General features: G+C 45.3%; 1 protein-coding gene across 4 annotated transcripts in view; it reads right to left on the bottom strand.

The window, feature by feature from the left end:
• Nucleotides 1–3,928: 3,928 nt before the first annotated feature.
• The window catches only part of ZNF341 (zinc finger protein 341), a 48,480-nt gene continuing 24,549 nt past the window's right edge, over nucleotides 3,929–27,859 (bottom strand). For 2 of the 4 annotated variants that reach the window (XM_084853850.1, XM_084853849.1), the window contains 11 exons: nucleotides 26,888–27,118; nucleotides 24,231–24,426; nucleotides 22,504–22,588; nucleotides 16,742–16,932; nucleotides 13,738–13,931; nucleotides 12,535–12,743; nucleotides 11,289–11,385; nucleotides 10,607–10,739; nucleotides 9,436–9,547; nucleotides 7,782–7,852; nucleotides 3,929–6,854 (listed from right to left, as the gene is read on the bottom strand). In XM_084853850.1, coding sequence (XP_084709976.1) covers nucleotides 6,331–6,854; nucleotides 7,782–7,852; nucleotides 9,436–9,547; nucleotides 10,607–10,739; nucleotides 11,289–11,385; nucleotides 12,535–12,743; nucleotides 13,738–13,931; nucleotides 16,742–16,932; nucleotides 22,504–22,588; nucleotides 24,231–24,426; nucleotides 26,888–27,118 — 2,043 coding nt within the window. In that variant the 3' untranslated portion in view covers nucleotides 3,929–6,330. The remainder of the gene's footprint in view (nucleotides 6,855–7,781; nucleotides 7,853–9,435; nucleotides 9,548–10,606; nucleotides 10,740–11,288; nucleotides 11,386–12,534; nucleotides 12,744–13,737; nucleotides 13,932–16,741; nucleotides 16,933–22,503; nucleotides 22,589–24,230; nucleotides 24,427–26,887; nucleotides 27,119–27,859) is intronic. The other 2 variants (XM_084853852.1, XM_084853851.1) reach the window with 2 other exon arrangements.

The raw sequence follows: 27,859 nt of genomic DNA, 5'->3' as shown, positions 1-27,859 counted from the left end.
CCCAGTGGAGACAGGAAAGATTGCAGGCATGGGAAGAGAGCCCAGGACAAACCAAGGAGCACAGTTATACTAATACCATTTCCAACTTGGCTCTTATTGCACTGGGATGACTGCAGTGACTTACGCCGTACACCAGTCCCATGAAACCTGTGTCAGAAGGCGTACAGTTTAACATTCTCAAGACATTCAGTTATATCCCCAGGTAGTCAGCTAAAGAGAATGAATGAGGTACTCAGTCACCTGCCCCGGCCCACCCTTTATCATGGAAAGGCATTCCTAAAACAAGAGAGAGGTGATTTTGCTTGTTGCCCTCAGTTACCAGATGAACAGTATTGCTGATTTCTGAGTGAGTGGGTCTTCCCACATTCAACCCTGTGAGGTCGGTTGGGCTGAGAGTCTGTGACTGGCCAAAAGTCACCCAGTAAGCTTCCATGGCCGTGTGGGGACTGGAAATTCTAGAACCCGGGTCTCCTGACTCCTAGTCCAACACTCTAGCCCTACACCACACCGACTCTCCGAGTGATTGAGAAGAGCATGGACATGGTGGAGGAGGCTGTGCCGGGTGAACCCAGATGAATCAGCTCTTGATGCTGCTGCTGCTCCAGGCAACCTGGATCGAGGCCAACTGCACCCCGAGTTTGAAAAGGGACAAAATGAGCCCATAGAGTTATTACAGGCCAGGAGACCTCCTCCCCTTAGCAGGGCCATCTCTCTCTCTGCATCATTAACATCATTTCTACCAGAGATCAGCTTTTAATTTCAGCAAGCCTCCTTCTAGCAGAAGCCAATGTGACTTCACAAAAAGCTTAGAGATGACCTGAAAACAAAAAAGGACACATATAGGAAGTGGAAGGAAGGCCAAGCAATGAAGGAAGAGTACAGGCAGGTAGCAGAGAATTGCAGGGATGGCGTCACGAAGGCTAAAGCTGAGAACGAGCTGAGGTTTTAGTTTTTGTGAACAGCAGCCCAGCCATTTTCAGCTATTGGGCGGAATATAAATGAAATACCTAAATAAATAAATAAAAGGGCAGTGTGGTCTTCTTCTCTTGGTTGTGGTGGCATTTTGTGTGTTTGTGTTTCGGCTTGGCCGGGGTGACCACTGGGCTGTGAGAGAACCAAAAGAACAGCCCAAGAAATATGCCAGGAGCAGACCGACATACCTATGTAATTCTTTCCTCCAGTGCCTCCTTCCCAGTCACACAGACTAGAAATGCGCACAAAGCTCATTTTCCGCAATTAAGCTCCCAGCAGTTCTGTCAGTCGTGGTGAAATGAAAATATGCAGAAACTCGTAAATATAATAAACAGAGGATGGCCAAAAACCAGAATAGAGGTTCCAAAGGAAGTAACAGAATAGTGGGCACTCAAGACCTCACCACTGAATAAGGATTAGTGTTCAACGGAGAAAGATTAATAATTCCACAAAAACTAAGACCAACAATGCTGCAGAAATACACATGGGACACTTTACCCAGGAGAACCAATGATAACCAATGAGCTTCCAGAAAGACCATGGCAAAAATTAGGAACAGATTTGTTCACACTTGAACGGAAGAATTATCTACTCATGGTTGACTATTATAACAGATATCTAGAAATTGTACAGCTAGAAGACACAACAGCAGCCACAGTCATAAACCACATGAAGTCCATAATGGCAAGGCATGGCATATGTGAAGAAATAGTTTCAGATAATAGTCCTCAATACAGCTCAGCTGAATTTGCAACGTTTGCTAAAGAACTGGGATTCAAACATACATGAACCAGCCCATATTTTCCACAAGCAAATGTACTAGCTGAAAAATATGAGCAAGTCATGAAAAATATGCTTTAAAAGACACAACAGAGAAACCAAGACATATATTTGAGCTTGCTTAACTACAGGAATATTCCTGTTGTAGGAGAAACATTACCAGCACAACTACTGATGAGTAGAAGACTCAGGTCACAACTACCTTCAAGACCAAGTCAACTAAATACCAGAGCACAAAGAACTGAGGACATCAGAAACAAAGCAAGCCAAGAGAAAATCACACAAAAGAATTACTGTGATAGAAATAAGAGACACCTTAACCCATTACAAGAGGACCAACGTGTGATGATGCAACAAAATGAAGGACACTGGATACCTGTAACAGTAACAGGCAAAGCAGAAACACCTAGACCATATATAGTAAGCATGGAGAAATAAAAAGCATATGGATGAAACAAAGCACACATGACGAAGATGCAGCAACCCAAAGCAACCAGGAAGCTACAGAGTTGTCAAAAACAGAAGCAGATCAGGAGTCAAATTCACAAAAGAAGAAAGAGGAATTGGAACTGAACCCAAAAGATGACAACAAAAGCAAAAAGGACACTAACACAATAAAAGCAGAACAGCAAGCAAGTTATTCCAGATATGATAGGAAAGTGAAACCAAAAATCTGGAAAGATTACATAAGCAAGTTAAAAAGCGGGGGGGGGGGGATTTATGTAAAATTAGTGTAGTTCATTCACTGCCACCAAAGTCGTAGGAGCATCTACAGCTTTGGGAGAGGGAATCCAAAGAATCCTAGAGCCCCTGAGATACTCTCTAGGGACTATAGGATTGCTCTTCCCATTAAATTACTGAGTTGCACAAAATTTTAAAATAGGGTGCAGAACCTCCAGTCTGGGGACCAAATCCGACTTTCCTGGGGCTCAGCTGGGCTGCAGGGAAGAATGGGGCTCATCCATGCTGTACACACAGCAGCCAAGAACTGCATGTGGCCCACACATTGCCCGCTGCTATATGCATCATTAGCTGCTTAAACACATTTCTGTTATTCAGGGCTGGTGTGTGTGGAATCTATGAATTTTGTGTCCAACTCACAATGGATGTTAAGTACTGAGATGCTGGATAGATTTAGAAGCTGGTTCCCATCTGTGGTGACAATGTGGGCTGAATCATCATCCCTATGGCCAGTGCCACTTTCTGCTTTTGGGGACCCTTGGGCAAGATGGTGTGGCAGCTGGGGCCATGGGTTCATTTAAATAAAGATCAGAGTGAGGAATTAAAAGATTCATACAAACATCTGGGCATATCAACAAAGTTTCTTCAGATTTTAAATAAGGAACAATAAATAACAATACATTACTTTACAATTAAATCACCCCTTTGTCCCTTCTTGTGGTTTCCCAATTCCCATTGCTGCGTGCACAGGCAGGGTCTTTGCTTTTCCTATTCCAACCGATTACTTCTCAAATGTCTTTCGTGTAGCAGGCCTCCTGCGCCTACCTGCCCCTCACAGCCATTCTGTCCCGCGATGATCAGGTTTTCTCCTTGTCTCAGTTCCCTGCTCAGAAGTTGTTTAAAACCTCCTCCGCCCAAAACCTCAGTCTTCCTCCCCCCCCCACCCCTCTTCTTTTAACTGCTGTCCTCACAACCTTCCATTTCCACTAGCAACTGTTGCCATGACTCTGCCCTTGCCGACATCCCATTTGCCTGGCTTATTTATCCCATGTCACAACGCCCTCAGTGGGCCTCCTCCTTGCCACTGTGACAACAGTCTATCCCTCCTGGCTCAGTTGGCATCACTACCCGGAGGAAGAAGGCAAGGCAAGGCAAGGCAAGGCAAGGCAAGGCGGCTACCTCTCCATTGTTACTGCTTGCGTACTCTGAGAGGACAGGTGAACAGGCAACAACGGCGAAGAGGAACAGCAGCAGGGACAGGTCTGGGTTTGGCAGGGGACTGAAGAGTGGGCCCTCATTGTTGCCATCACAACCTAAACCTCAATCCACACTACTTATTTATGCATAGCACAAGGTTTTATTGGCTAGGCTAACATTTTCAGCATTGTTTTACAACAATGTGATGAGACCAGGTTTGAAACTGGCTGTGCCCCAAGGAAGAATTAAGTTCAAAACTTGTTGGGCTAAACCTGTAAGTCTCTTTCCTTTCTTTTTTGGTGCTTTAATCATAACCATAGTCACATATATGTATTCTTGATAGTGGCATTGCTTGCAATGACACTGACTGCCTTCATTAACTTATGTTTGGAGAACAACCTTGGCTTTTTTCTCCTCCTATGAAAAACCTATGAAACAATGACAGAAAATGTCTGAACAGTTGCAGCTAGTGTCTTAATTTTTTGTGTGTGTGGGATCAAAATGTAATAGCCAAGGAAGTCTCTAAAACTAATCCTTTGTTTCTTTATACATTCTTTTTATAAAGAATCCCTTTGTTTTCACCTTCTCGCTTATTCCATCTATAAAGACACATTACAGCTGTCAGTGACTGAAACAGATGCATGTCTGTATACATGAAAACTTGCAGGCATCTTAAGTTATGTCACTTCTCTATCCCATATCTGTAGTCATTGTTCAAACAGCAATAGGATGTATGAAACAGAATGTAAAACCCAATTATCCATGGAAATGTCCAGTAATGGGGCCTTCTCATTATCTCCTCTGTGTAATGCGCAATCAACAGCTTTCAGAGACAATCAGGAATAAGAAACTGCTTTCAGATAATCAAAATGCAGAATTCTTCCTTGGTTCATAGGAGGCAACCTCCTAGGTATTTTGAGACTTGAACATCAGAGCCAATATTGTGCAGTGACTTGAGTTTGGGGCTTTGATGCAGGGTGAAACTCTTGGAGGCTGCAGTCCAATACACACTTACCTGGGAGTTATTCCCACTGAACTCAATGGGGCTATTTTCTGAGTTGACATGTATAGGATTGCACAGCAAGTGCTCTTGGGCAAGTCATTTTCTTTCACCTATGTCACAGGGTCGTTGGGTGACTAAGATACCATTCTGAGTGCTTTGGAGGATAGCCAGGATAAATGAAATAAATAATAGCAGCAGCAGCAGCAAAAGAGACCTTCGGTAAAACATTATACTTGAAATGCCAGGAGACTCAGACTCAGGGATTCATGAAGCTTCAGTGTCGCAGAATACATCAGCTTTCCTGAAGTTTTTGATCACAAACACTCAAGAGTAGCTGGATTTGGGTAGCCTGACAGACAACTCTGGCACATTTTGAAAATGTAACGTAAAACCTAACATCGGCAGTACAAGTGGCCCACTGACAGACAACATAATCATCACGTGTGTAAATTAATATCATCCAGATCTTTTAGTGCATCTTTGGTCCTTAATAAATGCATAGTAGTAACTTGTTCTTGAACAGGTTTGGGCAACTTGAGGCCCTCCAGAAGTTTGGGCCTACAACTCCCATCAGCCCTAGCCAGCATAGTCAATGGTGAGAGATGATGGGAGTTGTGGCCTTCCAGATGTTTTGGCCTACAAATTGCCCTGCTGTTCTAGAAGGCTACTGCCCAGCACCAGTCAAATGGCAGCTCCCCTTTATCAAATAATGGTTTCAAGCAGCATCAGATCAACCCACAGGGGTTCCACACAGTGTCAAGTAGGTTGTTAACTTGAATCCATTTGTGAAGTACCTTACAGAACTCCCATCTTCAATTAAATGTATGATGTGGTGTTGCAGCATTGTGAAAATACACAATTAGAGATTCACTTCTAGTGTGGATGTTGATAAAACTGTTCATTGATACATTTGCTATTTTTTTCTCCTTTATCCCCTCTTCCCCAGTTTTTCCTTAGACAGTGTTGGTTATGTGATATTTAGCATTCACCCTCCGTTCTTGATATTGTCTTCTGCTTCTCTTCACTATAAAGGCACCTGAAGCATACACACTTCTGGTACACTTCCATTTCCAAATCATGTATTCAGATATGTTAGTTTTCACTTAAGGCTGCTGCTCACCACCTGAAAATCCAGGTAAGTTTATAGGGGAAAGCTGAACTTAATACTGATCCATTGTATTTGTACACAATTTCCCTTTTCTATACACATCAGAAAGAGTTACAGGATGTGTCTATGAGAAGATTTATGAATGATCTTCCCAAAGGATCACATAATGAATTCAGCTCCAGTAGGAAGGATTGTTTGCTTAGAGGTGGAAAAGCTGACTACCCAGATACAGGGCAAATTTTAGAACAGAACCTCAAATGGGATGAGCGCTAACAATTTAAAAAATCCCAACTTTAGAAAAAAAGGCAAATTATAGCAATGATCTGGATTCTCACTGGGTTCAGGACACACCATGAACCTTGTTAACCACTAAGCATCTTTCTGTGAAACTCGTATAACCATACTTTTAATTGTTTGCTGAATCTTAAGAGCCTCTTCAGATTCTCTCTCTCTTACCAACACCTTCCTTTAAGAATGTTGTTCTCTACATCATTACAAATGTTTAGACACACACACACACACACACACTTCCCATTATTTCTGATCCCCTGCAGCACGTTGTCTCCATAAAAGTGGGCACAAGTCACAGTTAGTCGGTAGACTGAATGTAAACAGGGACGGCCAGCATGGCGCACGGGCTCTCAGAACCAGGCTGCAACTCGGCCAAAGTAAGGTTAGATGGGATGCCGCTGCGTTGGCTAGCGTGGCCATGGTCTGAATCTCCGGCCGACACTGCTGCTGACCTGCCAACCACAATGGACAGGACTGTGTCAGACTCTGGAAACTGTTCTTTATTAGGCCCCCCCTTTTGAGAGTTCTCTCTAACTGTACTGTCTTTCAGTTCTGTCAAGGCCAACTGAGCCGAAAGAGGAAGTCCCACTTTCCGCCCACGAGTCCCCCACTTCTTCTGGGATTTTCTGACTGGTAGCTCTTTATCCTTGGGTGTGCTCAACCGACACTTGTGGTCCTTCATGTACTTTTGGCGTGTAAAGCCTTTACTGCAGGTAGGGCAGCGGTACTTGTAGTTGCCAGTGTGAGAGCGCTGATGTTCCACCATGTGAGCTCGCCGGCTGAAGGCCTTGTTACAGTATTGGCACTTGTGGATCTTCATCCCTAAACAAGGAAGGACACAACAAAGAAGCATAGTTGCATAGGGCTCATGGACTAGGATCTTGCCTAGAGCCATATAGTGACTTCATGGCTCGTGACATTTGAACCCGAGACTTGACTGCTCACATACTGAGCCATTTCACTACATCAACAGTACATACCAGCCCACTCAGCCTTCCCAGTCCAGAAGACTGTGGCCCAGTTCGCAAGTAACAAGAAGCCACCATGGGTGAATTATCCTGTGGGGCTTTTTGTTGTGCTGGCAGTCGCCATTTTGAATAATCGGGATGGGCCATAGCTTCTTTTTATGTGTGAACCTGGCAAGGGTGGGCTGATGAAGTGGTTGACAAGCCACCTGAAACCCTAAAACAACCCATGGATTCTGAGTGGCTTGTCAACCACCTCAACCATGCACCCTCATTGGGTTCACACATAACAAGAAGCCACAGCGGGGGAGGGGGGGGGAGGCTTGGATTGCCAGCTTGATGCCCATGGGTGCCGTAACCCACTGCAGGTAATATGCCATGGTGAGTTGCAGTGATCATGTGAACCAGGTCAGTGTGTAATGGTTTTGCATGGGAGCTATGAAAGCCCCACCACTCTGAATCTGGACAAAAGTGATGCAAGAAAACAGAGCAGGCATGATTTATTGCAGGCTTTACTGTCCCTAGCTTCTGTTGATAGATTTTAGGAGCACAATTCAATGCACAGTAGCTTATTCAGTCTCAGTGATGGACTGAATTAGATTCATCTTAATCACAGCTCAACAGGGAGATCATAAATCTTCAGGGCTCAAGCTATACTGCTTCTGCTCTTCACTGCAGTTGAGAAACAAAAACCAAAAGTTTTCCTCGTAGTTCAATAATTAGGTGACTGAAGAGAAGTAGAACAACCAGCACAGGACAAAGCCAAAACCACAAGGTCATTTACCGGAATGGGAGAGAATGTGAGCTTTCAATTTGTCTGGCCTGTTGAACTCCTTATTGCAGCCTGTATGATTCCTGCAACAGCAACAACAACAAAAATCAAAATGAAGAATTAATCAGATGCAGAACGGTGCACACAGGAGCCTCAGGTGTAATGCCCTATTTCAGCGGCACAAAGGTATTCGCTAGGTGGCTCTTGTGATTTAAATGGTATAGTGGTTACCAGGACCTTCTGGCCTCCTTGCAGTAGCATCTAAAGAAGAAGAAAAAGCCTGTTCAGCAATGTGGATGGTATTTGCCTGCCAATTGAAAGATTCTCTGTGCTGTTTTCTCCTTCTGCAGAGCTTTTTGAAAATTGGCCTATTGAAAAAGAGATACAGATATTGTGCCAAAAAGCCCAGCTGCAATTTAATCCTTTATTAAAAAGTTGGAAGGGACCAAAATATCATAAGGTCTAAGTATCCACTTCCAAGCTAGACTGTCCCAACCATGCCAGTTTATAGCACAAAGTCAGACAAGGCCAGAGTCAAGACATTTTGCTGCCTGAGGCAAAATAAAAGATGGTGCCTTTACTCATTACATATACAAAAGCTGACCAGACTGGAATTGAATCTTACTTCAAGTCTGATGACAGGACAGCATTCTCCACTACACCAGAAAGCAGCAGACTAGCTTAAGAGGCTCAGGAGCACATGCAGCAGGGGAGGGTCTGAGCTCCAAAACACGAAACCACTCTTCTGAACCCACTGTTTTCTGCTCTAATACCCATTTCACAGGAGGCAAACTGATGAGGCTCAAGTAACTCAGCCAAGAGACTCACAACAAGGCAGAGGTGAGGTCTCAGCCCCAAACCACATATTTGCCCCCACAAAGCATCACAGAATACTCATTTTCACAGAAGGCAAACTGGTGATGCTCAGACAAGCAAACCCAAAGATGGAGAGAAATGTCTCAGGATGCTAGAACAAAGATTTTATTTGTATAAAAATAGGCTTCTTCCAAATAAAATATTTGTTCTAGTATCCTAAGACGTTTCTCTCCAACTTTGGGTCAGAGTTCCACCTTCAGAGGAACACACACACACACACGCACACACACACATCACCACCACCACCACCACCACGGCAAAATACATCCCACACCAAAACAAACAAACTAATACACATACAGAGAGAGAGAGAGACCAGGCAAAGCATACCTCTTGACTCCCCATCACCACTTCTAGCCCCCCGGGAAGCTTCCTGCTACCCCCCTTAGCTCTGCAGAACACCCCCTACCACCTCCCATGGACCTTTTTCTTTTTTTCTGAGCAGTTGAGCACATTTGAAAATGAAGCTCTGGGCTGCAGTTACCATTTTTATGGCACTGGATGCCAGTGCTTGCTTTGTAGCATGGCAGCCTCCTAGTTATAGCAGTAGTCATTATTAATTAATTAATTGTTCATCTTAAAAAACGAACAAGCCCCAAATTGGGCAGGGCAGGGAGCCTGGCAGGCACAAAGAAAAGTATCCGTGGGCACAGTGATGCTCACAGACACCACATCGGAGACCCCAGAGGCTAGTCTGAGAGGAATCTTACTTCCCAAAGCTTAAGATTAACCCAATGTTGTCTGCAAAGCCAGTGCCATTCCTGGCTGCTGTTGGCTACCTTGTACTTACGAGAAGGGGCACTTATATTTCTTGAAAGGCTCGTGGATCAACATGTGCCGTTTGAGTTTATCTTTCCTGTTGAAGGCTGAATCACACACTGAGCATTTAAAAGGCTTTTCACCTGCACAAGGAAGAGACTTGAACTTAGCAAGGGAGTTATAGGCTGAGCTTGGCTTAAACGCTTAAAAATATTCTAACAACTCATTTCCTTTGCCTGAGCTGATGCATCGGAACCAAACTGTGTTTCCCTGGATCTCTCTCTCTTGGCCACAATCCTTCAGTGTCCTATGCCTGGGTGTGTATACTCCTGAGAACTGAGTGTGCAACTTGAGCTGTTTTTAACACATATATTTTTTCTTGCTTCCAGTGTAATCAAGAAGCCATGTTTCTGTTTAAAACTGTCCTATCTGTTTATCCAGGTGATCAGCTACAGTAATAAAAACCAAAATGTTTCTAGCTGTGTGCCTGCTTCCCATCATATGGCTGACTACAACTGTGTTAAGATTCTGCTATTTGGGACTCTTATTTGGCTACACAACTCCTTATTTGAGCAAGCTTGTATTAAGAATACTAATAACAACAACTTCGCTTTCAACTACTATAGACTACTAACTGAGGATGTAATCCAAAATCATTGTAACCAATAGGATATTTTACTATTTATTTCTTCAAGATGTGGATTATTCTATTAAATATACCTGATCAGAAGTTGAAAGGATCCATTTCATTTTTAAAAAGTTCTCTATAGTAAGAGCATACACAGTTTCCAACAAAGACTCAGAGGATACAACGTTTTATAAATGGAGGTGAAAGAAAAACATCTGGAAAATGTCTGAGAGAGAACGCCCGAAGGAGAATCCCAAGAGGAAGAGGATATCTAGAACATGCTTCTTCTTCAGCCCCCTACTCCCAAATCCCCTGTAGTTGTCTGTTTTCTATGTCTTCAGCTGACTTTTCTTGTGGGGGCCAACATGTTTAACCTATGTATTCAGGAGGATTGGCTTCAACCTGACCTCCAAACTGATATTAACAAGGTCACCAAGCTGGCTGATGTTACGCCAACAGGTAGGTGAAATCTAGGCAATGTGGGCTACTGACCACCACTAAGGATGGTAACGGTAGATCTTGAAGAATGTCAACGGGCTCAACTGGTTGGAAAGGAGTTTGTGCCACTATTTACCTGAGTGAATATGAGCATGCAGTTTGAGGTAGTGCTCTCGGCGGAAGAATTTCTTGCAGATCTGGCATTTGAATTTGCCTCCACCCCCATGTGTAGGGAGGTGTCGCCGCAAGTACCTCTCACAGGGGAACACCTACAAAAAACAGACAGCACATGGCTAAGAGAGCGAGGCCCCATGGAAGGGCAGTAGCTCTTCTCCCTGGGCAAAGGGTATACATTTTTTCAAAAGGTAGCTCACCATAACAAAACTGTGTAATGCAACTCCCATCCGGAGAGGAGGAGGACTTAACAGATCTTGGAGGAGCTCATTAGTTATAATTGCATGGTCAGTTCCTGCAGGTCCAACATGGGAGGAAGAGTCACAGGACAGAATGTACCTTGTTAACCAGGGACGATGTGGTGCAGGCTAAGCTCCTGTGGCAATGCAGATACTGACACTACAATTGCACCCCTCTGCAGTGCAGATCGCACCGGTCAGTTAGACATTAGCATGTATCCAATATGCAACTGTAGTAGCTGGCCTTGGGCAAGTCTCTGTTTTCTCAACCTAACGTCTCTCAGAGGGACAGGGTACAAAAGAAGCCTGAATAAATATATAAGATGGACTAGGAGCGATGGGTGGAAAAAAACCCCACCCACGCCCCGAAATACTCAGTCAACTTCATCAAGGCCATCTACCCACCTTCTGACAGTGAGGGCAGGGGAAGTTGTGTGTTGCTGTCTGTAAGTGATGCTCCAGGGCTTCTGGTGTGGAATATTTATTTACACACTTGACACACCTGAAGCAGGAGGGAGAAGAAAGAACATACGGAGTTAGCTCGACTGAAGCCTGCCGGTGGCTAGGAGGCTATTTTCTTATGCATTAAACATGAGGAATATTGTTGAAGAAGAAAACTAGACACTTTATAACCCTGAGAGCCACTGTGAGTAGTGGCTAAAGTGGGCTTCTCCAGCCTGGTACATTCCAGATGGAATGGATGGCAACTCCCATCATTCCCAGCAATGCTGGCTAGGAATGATGGGAGTTGCAGTCCAACACATCTGGAGAGCACCAGGTTGGGGAAGGCTAGGCTTGCATGTTGGGCTTGGTCATAGGAGATCTAGGTTCAAATCTCTGCTCAGCCATGAAGCTCACTGGGTCACTTTGGGCTAGTAACTAACTCTCTCCCTAACTACCTCACAGAATTGTGGTGAGGATAAGAGAAAGTGGGGAAGACCAGGTACATTGCTCTGAGAAACCTGGAGGAAAGGTGGGCTTAAAAATGTAAAAAATAAATAATCCACCTGAAGTACATTTCTCTTTAAAAGAATGGAGGCGTACGGAGTGGGTTGTGCAGAGTATAGGGAAGGAAGCTGTGGGAAAATCCGGTGCCCTATTAGCCCAAGTGTGCCATTAATACCACAGACCCTGAAAACAAATGATCAAAGCTTTATTGTGCTTTATAATTAGCCCAGAATCTTCAAGACCTGAAGACCCAATTTTATCTTCAAAATGTTCTCCAATCTGCAATCAGTGACAGTGGCTTAATTCAGACACAGTGATAAACTATGGTTTGTTGATACAGGAATGAGCAGCAGTGAGCTTCAGGCAACAGGAGATTAGAAGCGTTTGCAGCAAAACATAGTTCTGCTATTTCATCTGAATCTCAGCAGACAACGGTTTTCTCTAAAACCAGGACCCCAAACCACAGTTTGATCTGGCTTGTTACCTCTGAACTGAACCAGCAAGATCTAACTACTTAACCATTCAATCAAAAGTAGTTTCTAAGGAGGGGGGGACGGGACCCAACAACAATGACTGCTATCCCAAACACATTTTAAATGTTTGCCCTGATGATAACAACAAAATTAAACTTGAAGTCAAAGAAGCTTTCACTCTCGCCCTCTAAAAATGGACTGGAAAACCACAGGTCCTGCTGCTACTGTACTTGTAAATGGCCATGTCCTTCTTGGGACTGTGTTGAGGGAGCAAGCTGTGGGAATACTGGTGGACACCCAGTTCATAGAGGGAGGGGAAGTCCTTGCTGCAGAGGTGGCAACGGTAGCTCAACTCCTCTTGGTGGTTCTTGATGTGCTCTAAGAAGGAGTCCATTTTCTGGAATGTCTGCGCACAACTTTTCACAACACACTTGTAAACCTGCACATAAAGGGGATAGGAGGAGAGGGTTTAGACAAATAATCCCAAAACTGTGGATCACCAAAAAACCAAACAAGCCCTAGCATACTGTGAGAAATAAATTAATAAAAGTAACGAAAAGCTCCTGTGAGTTTAAAGTACCCACCCACAGAGGAGGTCGCCTGATTAATCGCTCTGGTCTTCCTTCCCTCCCTTCAGTCTGCCTCCACTGGTGGTGGGCAATAGATCATTCAATCATTCCTGATGCAGAGAGAACACAGAATCTGTTAAGTCTCTGCATGGGTTACTGCTCTAAATTTGCCTCTTTCCAGCCAGCCAGGAAACATATGTTCTTCTCAAGGCTAAACTGGTGGACACCAGTTTAAACATTCTCAAGGCATGTTTAGCCTTGAGAAGAGATATGATAGTGCTCTTCAAGTACTTGAAAGGTTGTCACAGAGAGGAAGGCCAGGATCTCTTCTTTGTCATCCCAGAATGCAGGACACGGAATAATGGGCTCAAGTTACAGGAAGCCACATTCCGTCTGAACATCAGCAAAAATGTCCTGTCTGTTAGAGCAATATGACAATGGAACCAATGACCTAGGGAGGTAGTGTGGGCTCTCCCACACTGGAGGCATTCAAGACGAGGCTGGACAGCCATCTGTCAGGGATGCTCTGACCTGGATTCCTGCATTGAGCAGGGGGTTGGACTTGATGGTCTTGTAGGCCCCTTCCAACCCTACTATTCTATGATTCTATGAAGATTTTACTAGGGTAGACTGATCATTGGCCTGAGTCAATAAGGAGCGTTAGGTGTACTAACCTGTGCTAAAGAAATCAAAATCCTACACCAAATTAGCTTATGTTCTGCACCAAGAAAAGCCGAGTTCTGTGATCTGCATAGATTATGCAAATTTGGATTTATGCCTCCAGTATTTCTATTTCTGCGTGTCAGAGGGAGTACAAAAAAGCTAAGCAGGCCAGGGAAAACAATCCATGGACTTGACACCCACCTGCTCATGTTTGTGCTGCGTCATGTGTGATTTCAGCTGGAAATACGTGCTGAATTTGTTTGGGCAGAACTGGCACTGATAAGAACTGTCTATCAAGACCACTTGCTTGGCTTCGAGCTTGCCGGCTTCATGCTCTTCTGCAGGAAGCATTGCCTGAGGCTGCGGGGGACTGCTTCTAGGAGCCGGGTTTAAGCCTGGAGGAAAAGGTCAGGACATAAAAACATCAGAACTTCAGTCTGGAGTATTCCCAGGGAGTGGGGGCTTTCAGAACAGATTACCAGTCAAGGCCGGCCTTGCATTTTTATGCAAGATCCTAGCACCCATCTCAAATCACAGCCTCCTGGTTCTCCCTTCCACTGTCAAGGGCTTCTTGGAGGCCTCTCTCAGTCTAATCCAGTAGCCAAGTCCAGACACAGACAAAGGGATTCTTTTCAAAGCTTTATTCCTCTTTTACAACTTAACAACTCTACCGGTAGCAACTAGATATGAGCAGCAGAGTACCTATGCCCTAAGTTGGAACAGTTGGTCCCCGTTTGAAAGGGAATTACTGGCAGACCACTGAACTTAAGGACTAGGGAGAGTCCCTCCCCTTTTCCCTTGGATCCTCTGGGCGCAGCTGTTGTTTGCGCGCCAACAGAGCACTACGCCTCCTTTCTGCGCCCTCCATTTGGCGCCACTCTCTGCGTCAGCGTCGCGCGTCCATCAAGTCTGCTTCCCGCGCTCTGTCACTCCCAGAACTGCTATCTAAGCTAGGAATGCTGGTGGGAGGAATCTCCATCAGCTGTTGGCCCTGGGAAAAAGGAGCGCGCTCCTCTCCCAGGAGCGACTACTCTTCCTCAGAATCAGAACTACTCTAGGATTCTATGGGCTCAGTGTCCACCCTGACATCCAGAATGCAAAACTATGGAAATTAGATTTCCTTTGTTTTTCTTTTCCTTTGCATTTCATTTCATTTGGATGATCATGTTTTCAGTAGCTTTGGAGTTTTAAAAAAAGAGGAACTCCTTGATCGTAGACCTAGTTCTTGGTGACATAGTAAACCTGTGTCTGGGCTGTACCACTGCAGACTGTAGGTGAGGGATCATATGACTGATGCCCTTCCAATAAACAAATTCCCTCCATGCAGAAAACTGCGTGTCAGGAGGAAAGGTTCTTGCCTAGCCTTCACATTGAAATTATAGTTTTCTATATATAAGAACGTTTTCTCATGAAGGAGCATTTCTATCATGTGAGCTCTCACCTGCAATCTGAAGAGGTACAGGCCAGACACAGATTTACCACCACACTGAGATCTAGGCCAAGAACTGCCCTTTGTCAGTGAAAGGACTAATGGTGACCTTAGGCCAGGGGTGTTGAACCTCAGGCCTGCAGGCCAAGTCCAGCCTGCTTGGAATCCCAATCCGGCCATCCAGGGGTCCCCAAATGGCCTCGCCCCCTTCCCTTGGCCCCGCCTCCTTTCCCCCGACCACCGATTGGTGGCTTTTGAGCAATTTTGTTTTCATTCTGAAGGGCTAAAATGCCTCTCCTAAGGCTTAGCTAGTTGCAGTGAGAGCTTTAAGCTACAATAGGCTGGTATTTTGTCCTCACCACTGGAATGCAACCCCCCCACCCCACCCCCGAGAGTGTCTCCCAGACAAAGAGCATCTCTACACCAGCCTAAAATCCCACATTTAAAATGGGGCTTTCTGCTTCCCTTTCAAATGCAGGATCATGACAGACTCCCTTTACACGTGCTTCCTTTCCTGCTCCTTTTCCTCCTTAACTGAGTCTGCCATATGTTTCATTAGTCTAGCTCCTCTTGTTGCGACTTTTCCTTTTTCACGGAGAGAACTCAAGCGGGGTAATTTGATAGCTCATTATCTCCAACATGGAATAAAGGTCATTTAGTGCAGGAGACGCCCTGGAGGTTAACAGTGTCATCTAAAGGGTCTGCAAACTTCCGTGACTAACCAATCTCAACAGCAGGATAAAAACTCTGTGTGAAGCAGCCCTGGATTTGGCCCTTGGGCTGAAAGAGGTCTGACCCCATCAACCAGCCAAATGAGGCCCACTGTAATTTGCTGATGGTGCTTGCTGAGTTCATTCTTCATTTTCATGCACATTTCCTTCCTTCCTGAAATGGTGGGATGGATGTGCCTTTCCCCCTCTACTCATTAGCTGATGAGTGGTTGGTATGTACAACTCAGGAAAAAGAGCTTGGCCAGGCAACAGTCGTATTCTCACCAGGCATATGGCACAGCGCAAAACTGGTGTGTAGACCATGATGTACATGTGCGGTGTGCATGGATCATTCATGTTTCCTTAAGATCTACTATGGGCAGTAGCAGAGATATTTCGGAAACCAGCTATATCACACATCCAGGTCACTAGATACACAGGCTTTGTTCTACATACAGACTGAATGTAAGGCAAGTACATATAAGAAGGAAACCAGGTGGTACACAATCGTAGAATCCCATCACCTGTTCCATGGCTGGGGATAGACACTAACAGTACACATCCAAACTGAGATCTAACCCACAGACAAAGAATTCTGTACTGGCTTCCTAGCATCAGATTCGACTACTGTGCAAAGCTTTCAAAATGGGAATATGGCCAACCCCATCCACAACAATGGATGGAGAATACAGTATAGGGCAGCCTTCTCCAACCTGGTGCCCTCCAGATGTTTGGGACTTCAACTCCCAGCAGCCCCAGCCAGCATGATCAATGGTCAGGAATTCTGGGAGTCGTAGTCCAAACTGTCTGGAGGGCACCAGGTTGGGGAAGGCTGGTACAGAGGGTTGTGACTGAATAGCATCATGTTGCCTACATATCTGACCTATCTATTCATGTGCTAATACATTTTGAAATTGGCAGCACACAGAAATTATCACTCGAAAGCCTGCTAGTCCTGGGGACTGTGAAAACAAAAGTCAGGTAGAAACATGTGGAAGCACAATTATTCAGAGGTTTAGGGAGCAGGTCATCAGTCAACTGGCTATCCCACCAGTAAGTAATGCACCTGCGTTTTCCTCATCCTCCTGCTGGTTGGGGTTCAGGGCCATGACTTGCACAGTGACAGAGCTCCGAGAGATGGTACACCCAATTCCTGGTGGCCACACCTTATGCGTCTGCATGTGCTTCTTCACGTTGGACTTTTGTGCAAAGGCACGACCACATACGATGCACTGGAATGGCTTCTCCCCTGTGTGACTGAAGGAAAAAGAGGACAATATATCAGAGCGCAGAAAGCAGAACCTCTCAACAGCGGAATAGCCTTGCTGCTGGTTATCATGAGTGTACCCAACCGCAGTATTAAATGTTGTGGGCTCCAGTCTGTTTTAGGAGGTATTGGCCCACCAGGAACAAAACAGCATCCAGGAACTGTACAATATCTTCCAAACTAGCAAGGACACGCATTTATTCATTTTATTATTATTTTTTAATTATTTGTACCCAGCCTTTTTATATTGACATGTACTCAAGGCGGGTCACAATAAAAGCAACTACAGATCTATACAATCAGAAATACAAACCAACAATAAAACAGTAAAAAGCAGCAATTAAAACATCTAAGAGGCCAAACCAGAATTGCTTTATTGCTGGAATAAAACAGTCTTCGCCACCTGCTAAAATGGTTCAAGCTCAAGCTGTTCCACAACTAAGAAGACCCTTCCTCTTTCTCTCTCATGCCCACTTGTCATTCCTCAGATGGAACGGGAACACAGAGGCATCCTGAACCATTGCATGGGGATCCCAATGTCTTCTACCTGAAAGAGTACTTTTGTGACAGGGAATCCACACTGATAGAGCATCCAAACTGCAAACTGCAATTGCTTGGAAGATGCAATCCCTGCCCAGCAGTTCCATTACTGTTTTGTGTGCCATCTTGGAATATGGTTCTCTGCAAGTATTACAAGCACTTAATGGTATCCTGGCACCCACATAACAATCTTTTTGGTGCTATGTTAAGAAAATGTTATTTCCACAGATGAAAATGCCTGGGAAATGTCTTAGTCTGCTGTATGGTTTTAGCCGCTTTGTTGTTGTTGTTCAGTCGTTCAGTCGTGTCCGACTCTTCGTGACCCCATGGACCACAGCACGCCAGGCCCTCCTGTCCTGCGCTCTCTCCTGGAGCGTGCTCAAGTTCATATTCATTGCATCGGTGATGCTATCTAGCCATCTCATCCTCTGCCGTCCCCTTCTCCTTTTGCCTTCAGTCTTTCCCAGCATCAGGGTCTTTTCCAGAGAGTTTTCTCTTCGCATTAGGTGGCCAAAATATTTCAGCTTCAGCTTCAGTATCTGTCCTTCCAATGAGCACTCAGGGTTGATTTCCTTTAGGATGGACTGATTGGACCTCCTTGCAGTCCAGGGGACTCATAAGAGTCTTCTCCAGCACCACAGTTTGAAAGCATCAATTCTTCGGCGCTCAGCCTTCCTTATAGTCCAGCTCTCACAGCCATACATTACTACTAGGAAAACCATAGCTTTGATTAGACGGACCTTTGTCGGCAAGGTGATGTCTCTGCTTCTTACTATGCTGTCTAGGTTTGCCATAGCTTTCCTCCCAAGGAGCAAGCGTCTTTTAATTTCATGGCTACAGTCACCGTCTGCGGTGATCTTGGAGCCCAAGAAAGTAAAATCTGTCACTGCTTCCATTTCTTCCCCTTCTATATGCCAGGAAGTGATGGGGCCAGATGCCATGATCTTCGTTTTTTTAATGTTGAGTTTCAAACCAGCTTTTGCACTCTCCTCTTTCACCCTCAACAAGAGGCTCTTTACCTGCTAGTAATAGTAAACCAATTGACCAGATGGGTTGAGGCATACCCATCCCCAGTTCGCATAAAGCTGAAGCCTAGCTTGTAGGATTTTGAGCATCACCTTGCTGGCATGTGAAATGAGAGCAATTGTGCAGTAGTTTGAGCACTCTTTGGCGTTGCCCTTCTTTGGAATTGGAATGTAAACTGACCTTTTCCAGTCTTGCGGCCATTGTTGAGTGTTCCAAATTTGTTGACATATTGAATGCAGCACTTTAACAGCATCATCTTTTAGGATTTTAAATAGCTCAGCTGGAAGACTGTCATCTCCGCTAGCTTTGTTGTTACTAATGCTTCCTAAGGCCCACTTGACTTCACTCTCGAGGATGTCCGGCTCAAGTTCAGTGAGCGCACTATCATGGCTATCAGGGACATTCAGATCTTTCCTGTATAGTTCTTCTGTGTATTCTTGCCACCTCTTCTTAATCTCATCTGCTTCTGTTAGGTCCCTGCCTTCTTTCTCCTTTATCATGCCCGTCTTTGCACAAAACGTTCCCTTGAGATCTCCGATCTTCTTGAAGAGATCTCTAGTCTTTCCCATTCTGTTGTTTTCCTCGATTTTTTTGCATTGTTCATGTAAGAAGGCCTTCTTGTCTCTCCTTGCTATTCTCTGGAACTCCGCATTCAGTTGGATATATCTTCCCCTTTCTCCCTTGCTTTTCACTTCCCTTCTTTCCTCAGCTACTTGTAAAGCCTCATCAGACAGCCACTTGGCTTTCTTGCATTTCTTTTTCGTTAGGATGGATTTAGTTGCTGCCTCCTGAACAATGTTACGGACCTCTGTCCATAGTTCCTCAGGCACTCTGTCTATCAGGTCTAATCCCTGAAATCTATTCTTCACCTCTCCACTGTATATTCATCAGGGATATGATTTAGGTCATACCTGAATGGTTTAGTGGTTTTCCCTACGTTCTTCAATTTAAGCCGAAATTTTGCAACAAGAAGCTCATGATCTGAGCCACAATCAGCTCCAGGTCTTGTTTTGACTGACTGTATAGAGCTTCTCCATCTTTGGCTGCAAAGGACATAATCAATCTGATTTCGATATTGACCATCTGGTGATGTCCATGTGTAGAGTCGTCTCTTGTGCTGTTGGAAAAGAGTGTTTGCTATGATCAGCATGTTCTCTTGGCAAAACTCTATTAGCTTTTGTCCTGCTTCATTTTGTACACCAAGGCCATGCCTGCCTGTTATCGCGGTGATTTCTTGACTTCCTACTTTAGCATTCCAATCCCCTATGATGAAGAGGACATCTTTTTTTGGTGTTAGTTCTAGAAGGTGTTGTAGGTCTTCATAGAACCGATCAACCTTAGCGTCTTCGGCATCAGTGGCTGGGGCATAGACTTGAATTACCGTGATGTTGAATGGTTTGCCTTGGATTCGTACTGAGATCATTCTATCATTTTTAAGATTGTACCCCAGTACTGCTTTTCCCACCCTTTTGTTGACTATGAGTGCTACTCCATTTCTTCTAAGGGATTCTTGCCCACAATAGTAGATATGATGGTCACCTAAATTAAATTCGCCCATGCCTGTCCATTTTAGTTCGCTGATTCCCAAGATGTCGATGTTCAATCTTGCCATCTCATGTTTGACCACCTCCAGCTTACCTTGATTCATTGATCTGACATTCCAGGTTCCTAAACAATATTGTTCTTTACAGCATCGGATTTTCTTTTCACCACCGGACACATCCACAGCTGAGTGTCCTTTTGGCTTTGGCCCAGCCGCTTCACTCTTTCTGGCGCTACTTGGAAATACCCTCTGCTCTTCCCCAGTAGTATATTGGACACCTTCCGACCCGAGGGGCTCATCTTCCGGTATCATATCTTTTAGCCTTGTGATACGTTCCATGGGGTTTTCTTGGCAAGAATCCTGGAGTGGGTTGCCATTTCCTTCTCCAGTGGACCACATTTTGTCAGAACTCTCTGCCATGACCTGTCCGTCTTATTATTGTTACTGTTGTTGTTTTATTGTACAGTTTTAGCGGTTTATATTCAAATAGTTATTATATTTGCTGTTCACCACCTGGAATCTTTTGGATGATGGATGGGCAGTATTCAAATGATTTAAAGAAAGGAAGAAATTACTGGTGACAAGATCCTTCCCCGGCTCTCCCCCATATCAGTGCCATTCTGAGCATTTATATACCAGGTCGTGGCCTTTTAAAAACATCCAGTTGTATAGGGCTTTCCTTACTGTAACACTAAAAGCACAGGAAACATTCATGTACCCTCAAAAAACTTTTGAACACAAGCAAGACTCTCCTTGTTCATTATCCCAGCATTTGGGAAACTCTCTCCTTTTCTCTTTTCGGGTGTTTGGATGATTGCGTAGTGGGGAGATGAAGCCGTTGTGGCTTTTCCTCCCAGGCGTGCCACGTGCACGACCACCATTTGCGCAATTTCCCATGATGCAGCAGGTTGGTGTGTCATCCAAACCCGATGTGCGGCACAGTGGGGGTGGCCTCGTACCCACCCTACAATCCCTACTGCAAGTTGCATGAAGCCACCCCTGCCGCACTGTATGCTGGGTTCGGACGACACGGGGAACTATGCAGATGGTGGTCACACGTGCAGCACGCGTGTGGGCAGAGGGATAAGCCACAAAGGCTTCTTCTCCCTACACGATCGTCTGTCTGTCTTCCTTCCTTTACAGACTGTATGCTCCAGTGCTGAAGCGCACGGTCTGCAATTGTTTTTAAGATCAAATGCATGCCACAGACAACCGCCAGAGGAGAAATTATGCTGCTATATCGTTAAAGCCAAGCAGATCTCTGTGTCACCTGTGCCTGGATGGGAAATTGACAGGGAGCGTGCTTGCCATTTTGAGGCATACACACTCGTTTTGGCAAGGGTGCTGCCCCATCGTGGTGTAGTGGCAAGAGTGTTGGACTGGGAGCTGGGAGATCTGGGTTCTAGTCCGCACTCGGCCATGGAAGCTCACTGGGTGACTTTGGGCCAGTTGCACACTCTCAGCCCAACCCACCTCACAGGGTTGTTGTGAGGATAAAATGGAGAGGAGGAGGATAATGTAAGCCGCCTTGGGTTCCTTGCAAGAGGAAAAAAGGCGGGGCATAAATACAATCAATCATTTTATTTAAATAAATAAATAACTTCTACTGCTACCATCCCACTAAGTCTGAGTTGTAGTTAACACATGCTTCTCCTTAATTGTCCAGGTAAGCCCCTAAGTCCATATCGTACATAGCCTACCCACTTGCAAATGGCCACCAAAGCCTATGAAGCTGATGTCAAATGCAACCACACCTGATGTTTCCTAGAGCAATTCCTGACATCCTTTTCTAATACTAGTAAGTAAAGCGCGTGTTCTCCAAGCATAGATAACATTCCTGGCTGCTGCTGGAAGTCCCTCCTTAACCAGTTCAATTTCTAAAATAAAAAGAGGTTTAAAAAAACATGTAAAGATGCAATGGAACTCCCAGACATAAGAAGCCTATATGGAAGAAGGAAGTGGAATTGGGACACAGGGCACAGGGCACAGTACAAGCGTAGAGACAAGCAAACCAGGAATATGACTGGGAAGTATGAACCATAAGCTTGAAGATGTGGCCCAACAGACTGTTTCTAGGTGTTGGGATGCAAAAATAGGAGTTGAACATGGCAACCTGAAAACTATTAATGCCAGTAAGGTCACTAATGACAGTCAAGAGAGCTGTTGAAAGGGTCCGTCTGCCAGGCTGACAATATGCCTAGTGAGGCCCTGCAAGACCTGTGGCTCCACTGTGAAAGTAGCCAACACAGCTAGTTGAGGTTTCATACACACATGCCATCCTGAGGCCCATGTTAAACACTGACCTAGCAGAGAGATGGCTCTCATTTTCTAAGTCTTGCCCAGCAAGTGGCTCCAATGCACATCCAATTGCTGCTCAGAGTATATCCAGTCCAGCCCTTTCCCTGTCCAATTAACCACTGCCCCTGTGCTCAATTTGGAAGCTCGCCATTACCTCCTGATATGTTGCTGCAGGTCAAAGTTCTTGGTGAAGGCCTTATCGCAGTATGTACATTTCAGTTTCGGTGACTTCGGTTTCCCTGAAATATAAGCCAAAGGAAACAAAGAGCCACTCATGTCAAGGAGGCCATGGTCACTGGTTCCTACTCCCTCGCTCTCTGTTGGGCTGGAGCTATATTTGGGAACAATGTATGAAGCAGCAGGGTGTTGAACCATTTTCAGCCCAAGGGCCAAATTCAGTTTCAGAGACACTCTTGGGGGGCCACATTTCAGCAGTGGGCAGGGCCAAAGGCAAAAGGGGCAGGGCCAAAATACCAGCATGTTTTAGCTGAGAGGTCTTACGAAGCCTTAGCAGAGGTATTTCAGCTTTCTAGAATGGGGGAAGGAGAGAGACAGTGCAAAAGCCAGGAAACCACAAAACCATCGGCAGTCAGGGGAAAGGGAGTGGGGCCATCTAGGGAACCCTGGAGGGCTGGATTGCGACCCCGGGTGGGCCGGATATGGCCCGCATGCCTGAGATTCCACACCCTTGATATGACGGACATAGAACAATATGGGATGGAACTGAAGCATGGATCTTGGGTGCAAGGCTTTATGGAAGCAACAAAATGGTTATGGATGGCAAATCAGCCCACCATCAGGATCCTTAGTGGACAGAATAAGCGATTTAGGCCCAGTACTCACATTACCCTGGTTTTGTGGGAGTTCTTGCTGCAGTGCAGCACCCCTCCTTCCTGCACTACCAGGGCAATCTGAGAAGCTCGGGACCATGCAGGAAAAGCCCACGCCACAGCTCCTCCCATCCTCCGGAAACTGGGCTAACGCTGGCATGGGAAGGAACTGCAGCATGGGCTCCTCCTCCGTAGCCTGGGCTTTTCACATCACCCAGCAGCACAGGAAGAAGGAGAACTGCTGCAGCTCCTGTTCCACCACAATAACATAAGCACCAAGCCTTAGCGGAGGACAACCAAGACAACAGTTTCCTGAAAATGCTGCTCAGAAGATCTAGTATCCCAATTCTCTCTAATGTGAAGCGACAACAACAGACCTTGAAACAACTTCTTTAAGGTTTGGCTGTGACTCTCCAGGCAGCGGCTGTCCACCATGAACAAAGCCCACCCCTTTACTCCACATATGGAATAGTCATAACTGACAACCCACATGCAGGCTGCATGCTAATTCCTGTGTGGAAAGGCCTTTTGAATAGGAATTCTGTAATCTGTGAAGAACTCCTAAAGATATCTCAACATAAAACACACTGAAGTTCTTCACCTTTGCTACCAGTCCATTCAGACCATGCAAGTATTTTTAAGTCACAAGATCGCCAACCTCAGTCCCAGAAGGGGGTTTGGACATTACAGAGTGCAAGGGGGACAAGACGCACACGGGCCTGGTGTTTGTTGTTTCCTGCACCTCTCTATATCATCTAAAATATTACTCTGCATATCCCAAGCCCCACCCCATGGGGAAATACATATGTTCCCAATAAGGAACCCTCTGTGTGCCTTGTTTTAAAGTTAAAATCTGGCCTTTTTGCTGTCAGGCTGCCGAAATTCAGCAGCAATGTGGTAGCGGCAACGGGGGGGGGGGGTAGAGGCTGCAAAAAAGACTGGGGGCGCGTGTTGCCCACCCCTGCTGTAGGTCATTCAGATACTTCGCAGAGGCCTTCTGCTGCCCACCTGGAGATAAGACCACAGCAAGGGCTGGTAGCAAAAGCCTTACCTTCCAGCAGGCTGCTGTCTGTTTTAGAATGACGGTTCTTGGAAGGCGATGTTGAATCATAATTGGTCACATTTCCTCCGCATGTGTTATTCAAGGGAGGAGCAGTGTTTGGGCTTTTGGATTTATACCCTTGCTTGCCTGGACTGTATACTGGAGGGGAGGGGTACACTGGGTTTTCTACACATTGGCTGGGCACCTAAAACAGAAATCATTGGTGAAAACATGCCTGAAGATGTACCAACATCAACGATTCAGAACACAAACATCAACAATTCAGAAAGGCATAAACTGAGGAGGAAGAAGTAGGTTGTCTTGGTATCTATCCAATCAAAGATGTGAGAAGTAGCAAGCAAGTCAAAGCCTGCTGCTCTGAAGATAAAGCACGAAAGGTGGTTTAATTAAATGCACATTACAGATACATATAATTAAAACTGAACCTGAATCCAAAACTGAACCTGAGCCATTATGTGAAGTCTCTGATGAACCCGAGGGATAAACTAAACAAGCCACTCAAAATCCACAATACAATCTTCCATTTCTTTGCATTTCTTTCAAAAGGAACCATGGAGGAGAGACATGCTGAGTCACATGAACATCCCGTTGCTATTTGCCCTACTAAGGAAAACTTACTTAAGTTCTTGATCAGGACTTCCCTTGCAGTCCTGATGAAATCCTGCACCAACGAAATCATTTTAAAATAAATGTAAAAAAAACAGGAGATCCAGCCACAGATCTCCAACACTCATCAAGTTTGAGCCTGAACCAGAAATCCTAAAAAAAATCAGATTACCAGTTCAATTTTTTTTTAATGATGTGGTAGTATGCTCGCTGGCTCCAGCCAGAATGTACTATGTGAGCATGTAACACTAATATCTAGAAGGGCTTTTACACTTGGGGCTTGTCTTGGCTTCTGTTCTCTGTACCCATAAGGGATGAGAAGCAACGAACAGCTCAAAGGCCTGCTTCTTTAAAGGATGAAGAGAACAATGCATTTAGCTGGTTCATACATAACTCTAAACCACAGTGGTCATGAGGACGAATTCGGAGCCTTTTGTTCATGGTTTTGATTAACTGCAGTTTGACATGTCTTCGAACTGGAACAAACTGTGGTTAATCTTAACTATGGTAAGTAGAAACCAGCCAGCTTCAGACCACAGTTCGTGAAGTTGGCTTGTTTTCACTAACCATAGTTAAGATCAACCACAATTAGGATTTGTATAACACCCTAAACTGCAGTTTATCTAAAATGGAAGTGGAAGCTTCTGATCCCCTCACAGCCACAACGAAGGAGAAGAGGGGCAGGGGCAGCACACAAGCTCAGGAGAGGTGAGGCAAGGCTCATCCTTGTAATGCTGAACAATGGTTTCGCATTACAGCTGAATGCAGTCACCATAATGAAATGCACATTGCAATTACATATAATAAAAACAAGTTTAAACATTGATGTCCATATGCTTAATGGCTGACATTTAGTTTCATTAAAAGCCAACCTTACACATCTTGCAATGCCTCTAATTTCTTTGATAAGTAGTGTTTTGAAGCTGAGTAAATCAGAAGAAGCTTTCTTGCTCTCTTGTTTGGAACTAGAGAGACCACACACTCATCGTATGCAGATGACACGCAACTCTACCTCTCATTTAAATCCTCGCCAAGGTTGGCTGTAGAAACCCTGTCCAAGTGTCTGGAGTCGGTGAGTGGCTGGATGGGAAGGAATAAGCTGAAACTGAACCCTGACAAAACCAAAGTACTTCTGGTGGGAGACAAGGGGAGGTTGGGGGATATTGACCTCGTGTTGAATGGGGTGCGGCTGCCCCTGAAGGACCAGGTCTGCAGCCTGGAGGTCATTTTAGATTCCCAGCTGTCCATGGGGGCTCAAGTGTCAGCCATGAGCCAGGCAGTGCTGTACCAACTCCATCTGATACAGCGGCTGTGCCCCTACATCCCTAACCATCTGTTCCCATCAGTAGTTTATGCCCTGGTCATCTCTCGCTTAGACTACTGTAATGCACTCTATGTGGGGTTACCCTTGAAGACGGTTCGGAAGTTGCAGGTGGTGCATGAACATGGCAGCCTGCCTGATTAAAGGGAGCCATCAGTGAGACCACATCACTCCAGTGCCGAAGGAATTGCACTGGTTACCAATTGTTTTCCAGACCCAATTCAAGGTGTTGGTATTGACCTTTAAAACTCTATACGGTTCCGGCCCAATCTCTTAAGGAGCAGCTCCAACAACACCAGGGATGCTGCTCAATGAGATCGGCTTCGGTAGGACTTCTCTCTGTCCCATCAGCCAGGACAACTAGGCTGGTGAGGACTAGGGAGAGGGCCTTTTCTGTGGTGGCCCCCACTCTGTGGAATTCCCTCCCTAGTGACCTTTGCCATGCCCCCTCTTTGATGAGCTTCCGCCGGGCTTTGAAAACCTGGCTGTTCAGGTGGGCATTTGCAGAGGGTTAGGGGTTTTTTTTAGAGTAATGTTGTTTTGTTCAGTTGATTTGTTGTATTTTGTGCTGCTATTTGTATTGTACGCTGCCTAGAGTGGCCAGGTAGCTGGCCAGACAGGCAGCTACTAAATCTAATTTTTTTTAAAAAAATCAGACAGAAGGCAGCAAGCAACACTGGAGCCACACTGCACTATGCAGCCCTAAACCAATTATTACCTCCATGGGTGGATAGGGCTGCATTCCCAGATTCTGTATCTCTACTGTGCCATTCCCAGCCATGGGTGCAGGTGCGCTGTACACTTCCACCACACTGCTGCTGCCTGCATTGGCCTGTCCAGGTGCTCCAAGAGTTTGAGGGGGAGGAGGAGGAGGCTGAGGTGGTGGAGGAGGAGGAGGTGGTGGTGGCTGAGAGAGGTATCCCACTCCAGCATGCATATTCAAGCTGCTCTAAAAAGACAGAATGAGAAATTAGCAACACTTTGGAAAGAAAGCATCAGAAAGGTTTGGGTTCAGACCAAGATTCATAAACCAAGATCACATTTGTAGATAAAGTCATCGACAACATCAAAGCTTACTTCTACACCAAATGCTGTTGGCATATAATGAAATAACCTTATGATGAAGCTTATGACATAACTTTAATAACTTTGGGTTGCCTTCTTCATATATTCTAGAGAGCTAGCCATGTTACAGCAAAAAACAGCAAAGAGTCTTGTGGTACCTTAAAGATGCATCTGATAAAATGGGCTGTGGCACCCAACACACATCATTCCCTCTATTTCCCAAATGCACAGGAGGAGTGCCAATGCTTTTGTGCCCCAAAGGGCATCGCCTATGCACAAGAGGGAGTTTTTGCAGCAGTACCAAAAATCTGGTTAAAAAAAACACAAAGAAGGAAAACACCCTCCCCAAAAGGCTTCCCCCACAACTATGCCTGTGTGCAGCGCACACCAGACCCACCCAGGTTTATTGCCATAAAACTCCATTGGAACCAAGACTCATGCAGGAGGTTTGGTGAAGCCATGCAGCCTGCTGGCTGGGTATTCTGGGTGAAGGAAGCAGCAAGAGGAAGAATGGGGTGGGGGAGGAAAACGATGAATGAAGAGATGCAAGATAGAGGGGGCTGAAGCACAGACCACTTAGAGAAGGAGGCAGAGAATCACAGAATGACAGAATAGTAGGGTTAGA

This window comes from Heloderma suspectum, chromosome 4 (genome assembly GCF_057233095.1).
Source record: "Heloderma suspectum isolate Gila_16-S chromosome 4, 16-S_ref, whole genome shotgun sequence".
Classification (NCBI taxonomy): Eukaryota; Metazoa; Chordata; class Lepidosauria; order Squamata; family Helodermatidae; genus Heloderma; species Heloderma suspectum.
Note: the sequence above shows the minus strand (reverse complement) of the source record. Positions and strands in the feature narration are given on the sequence as shown.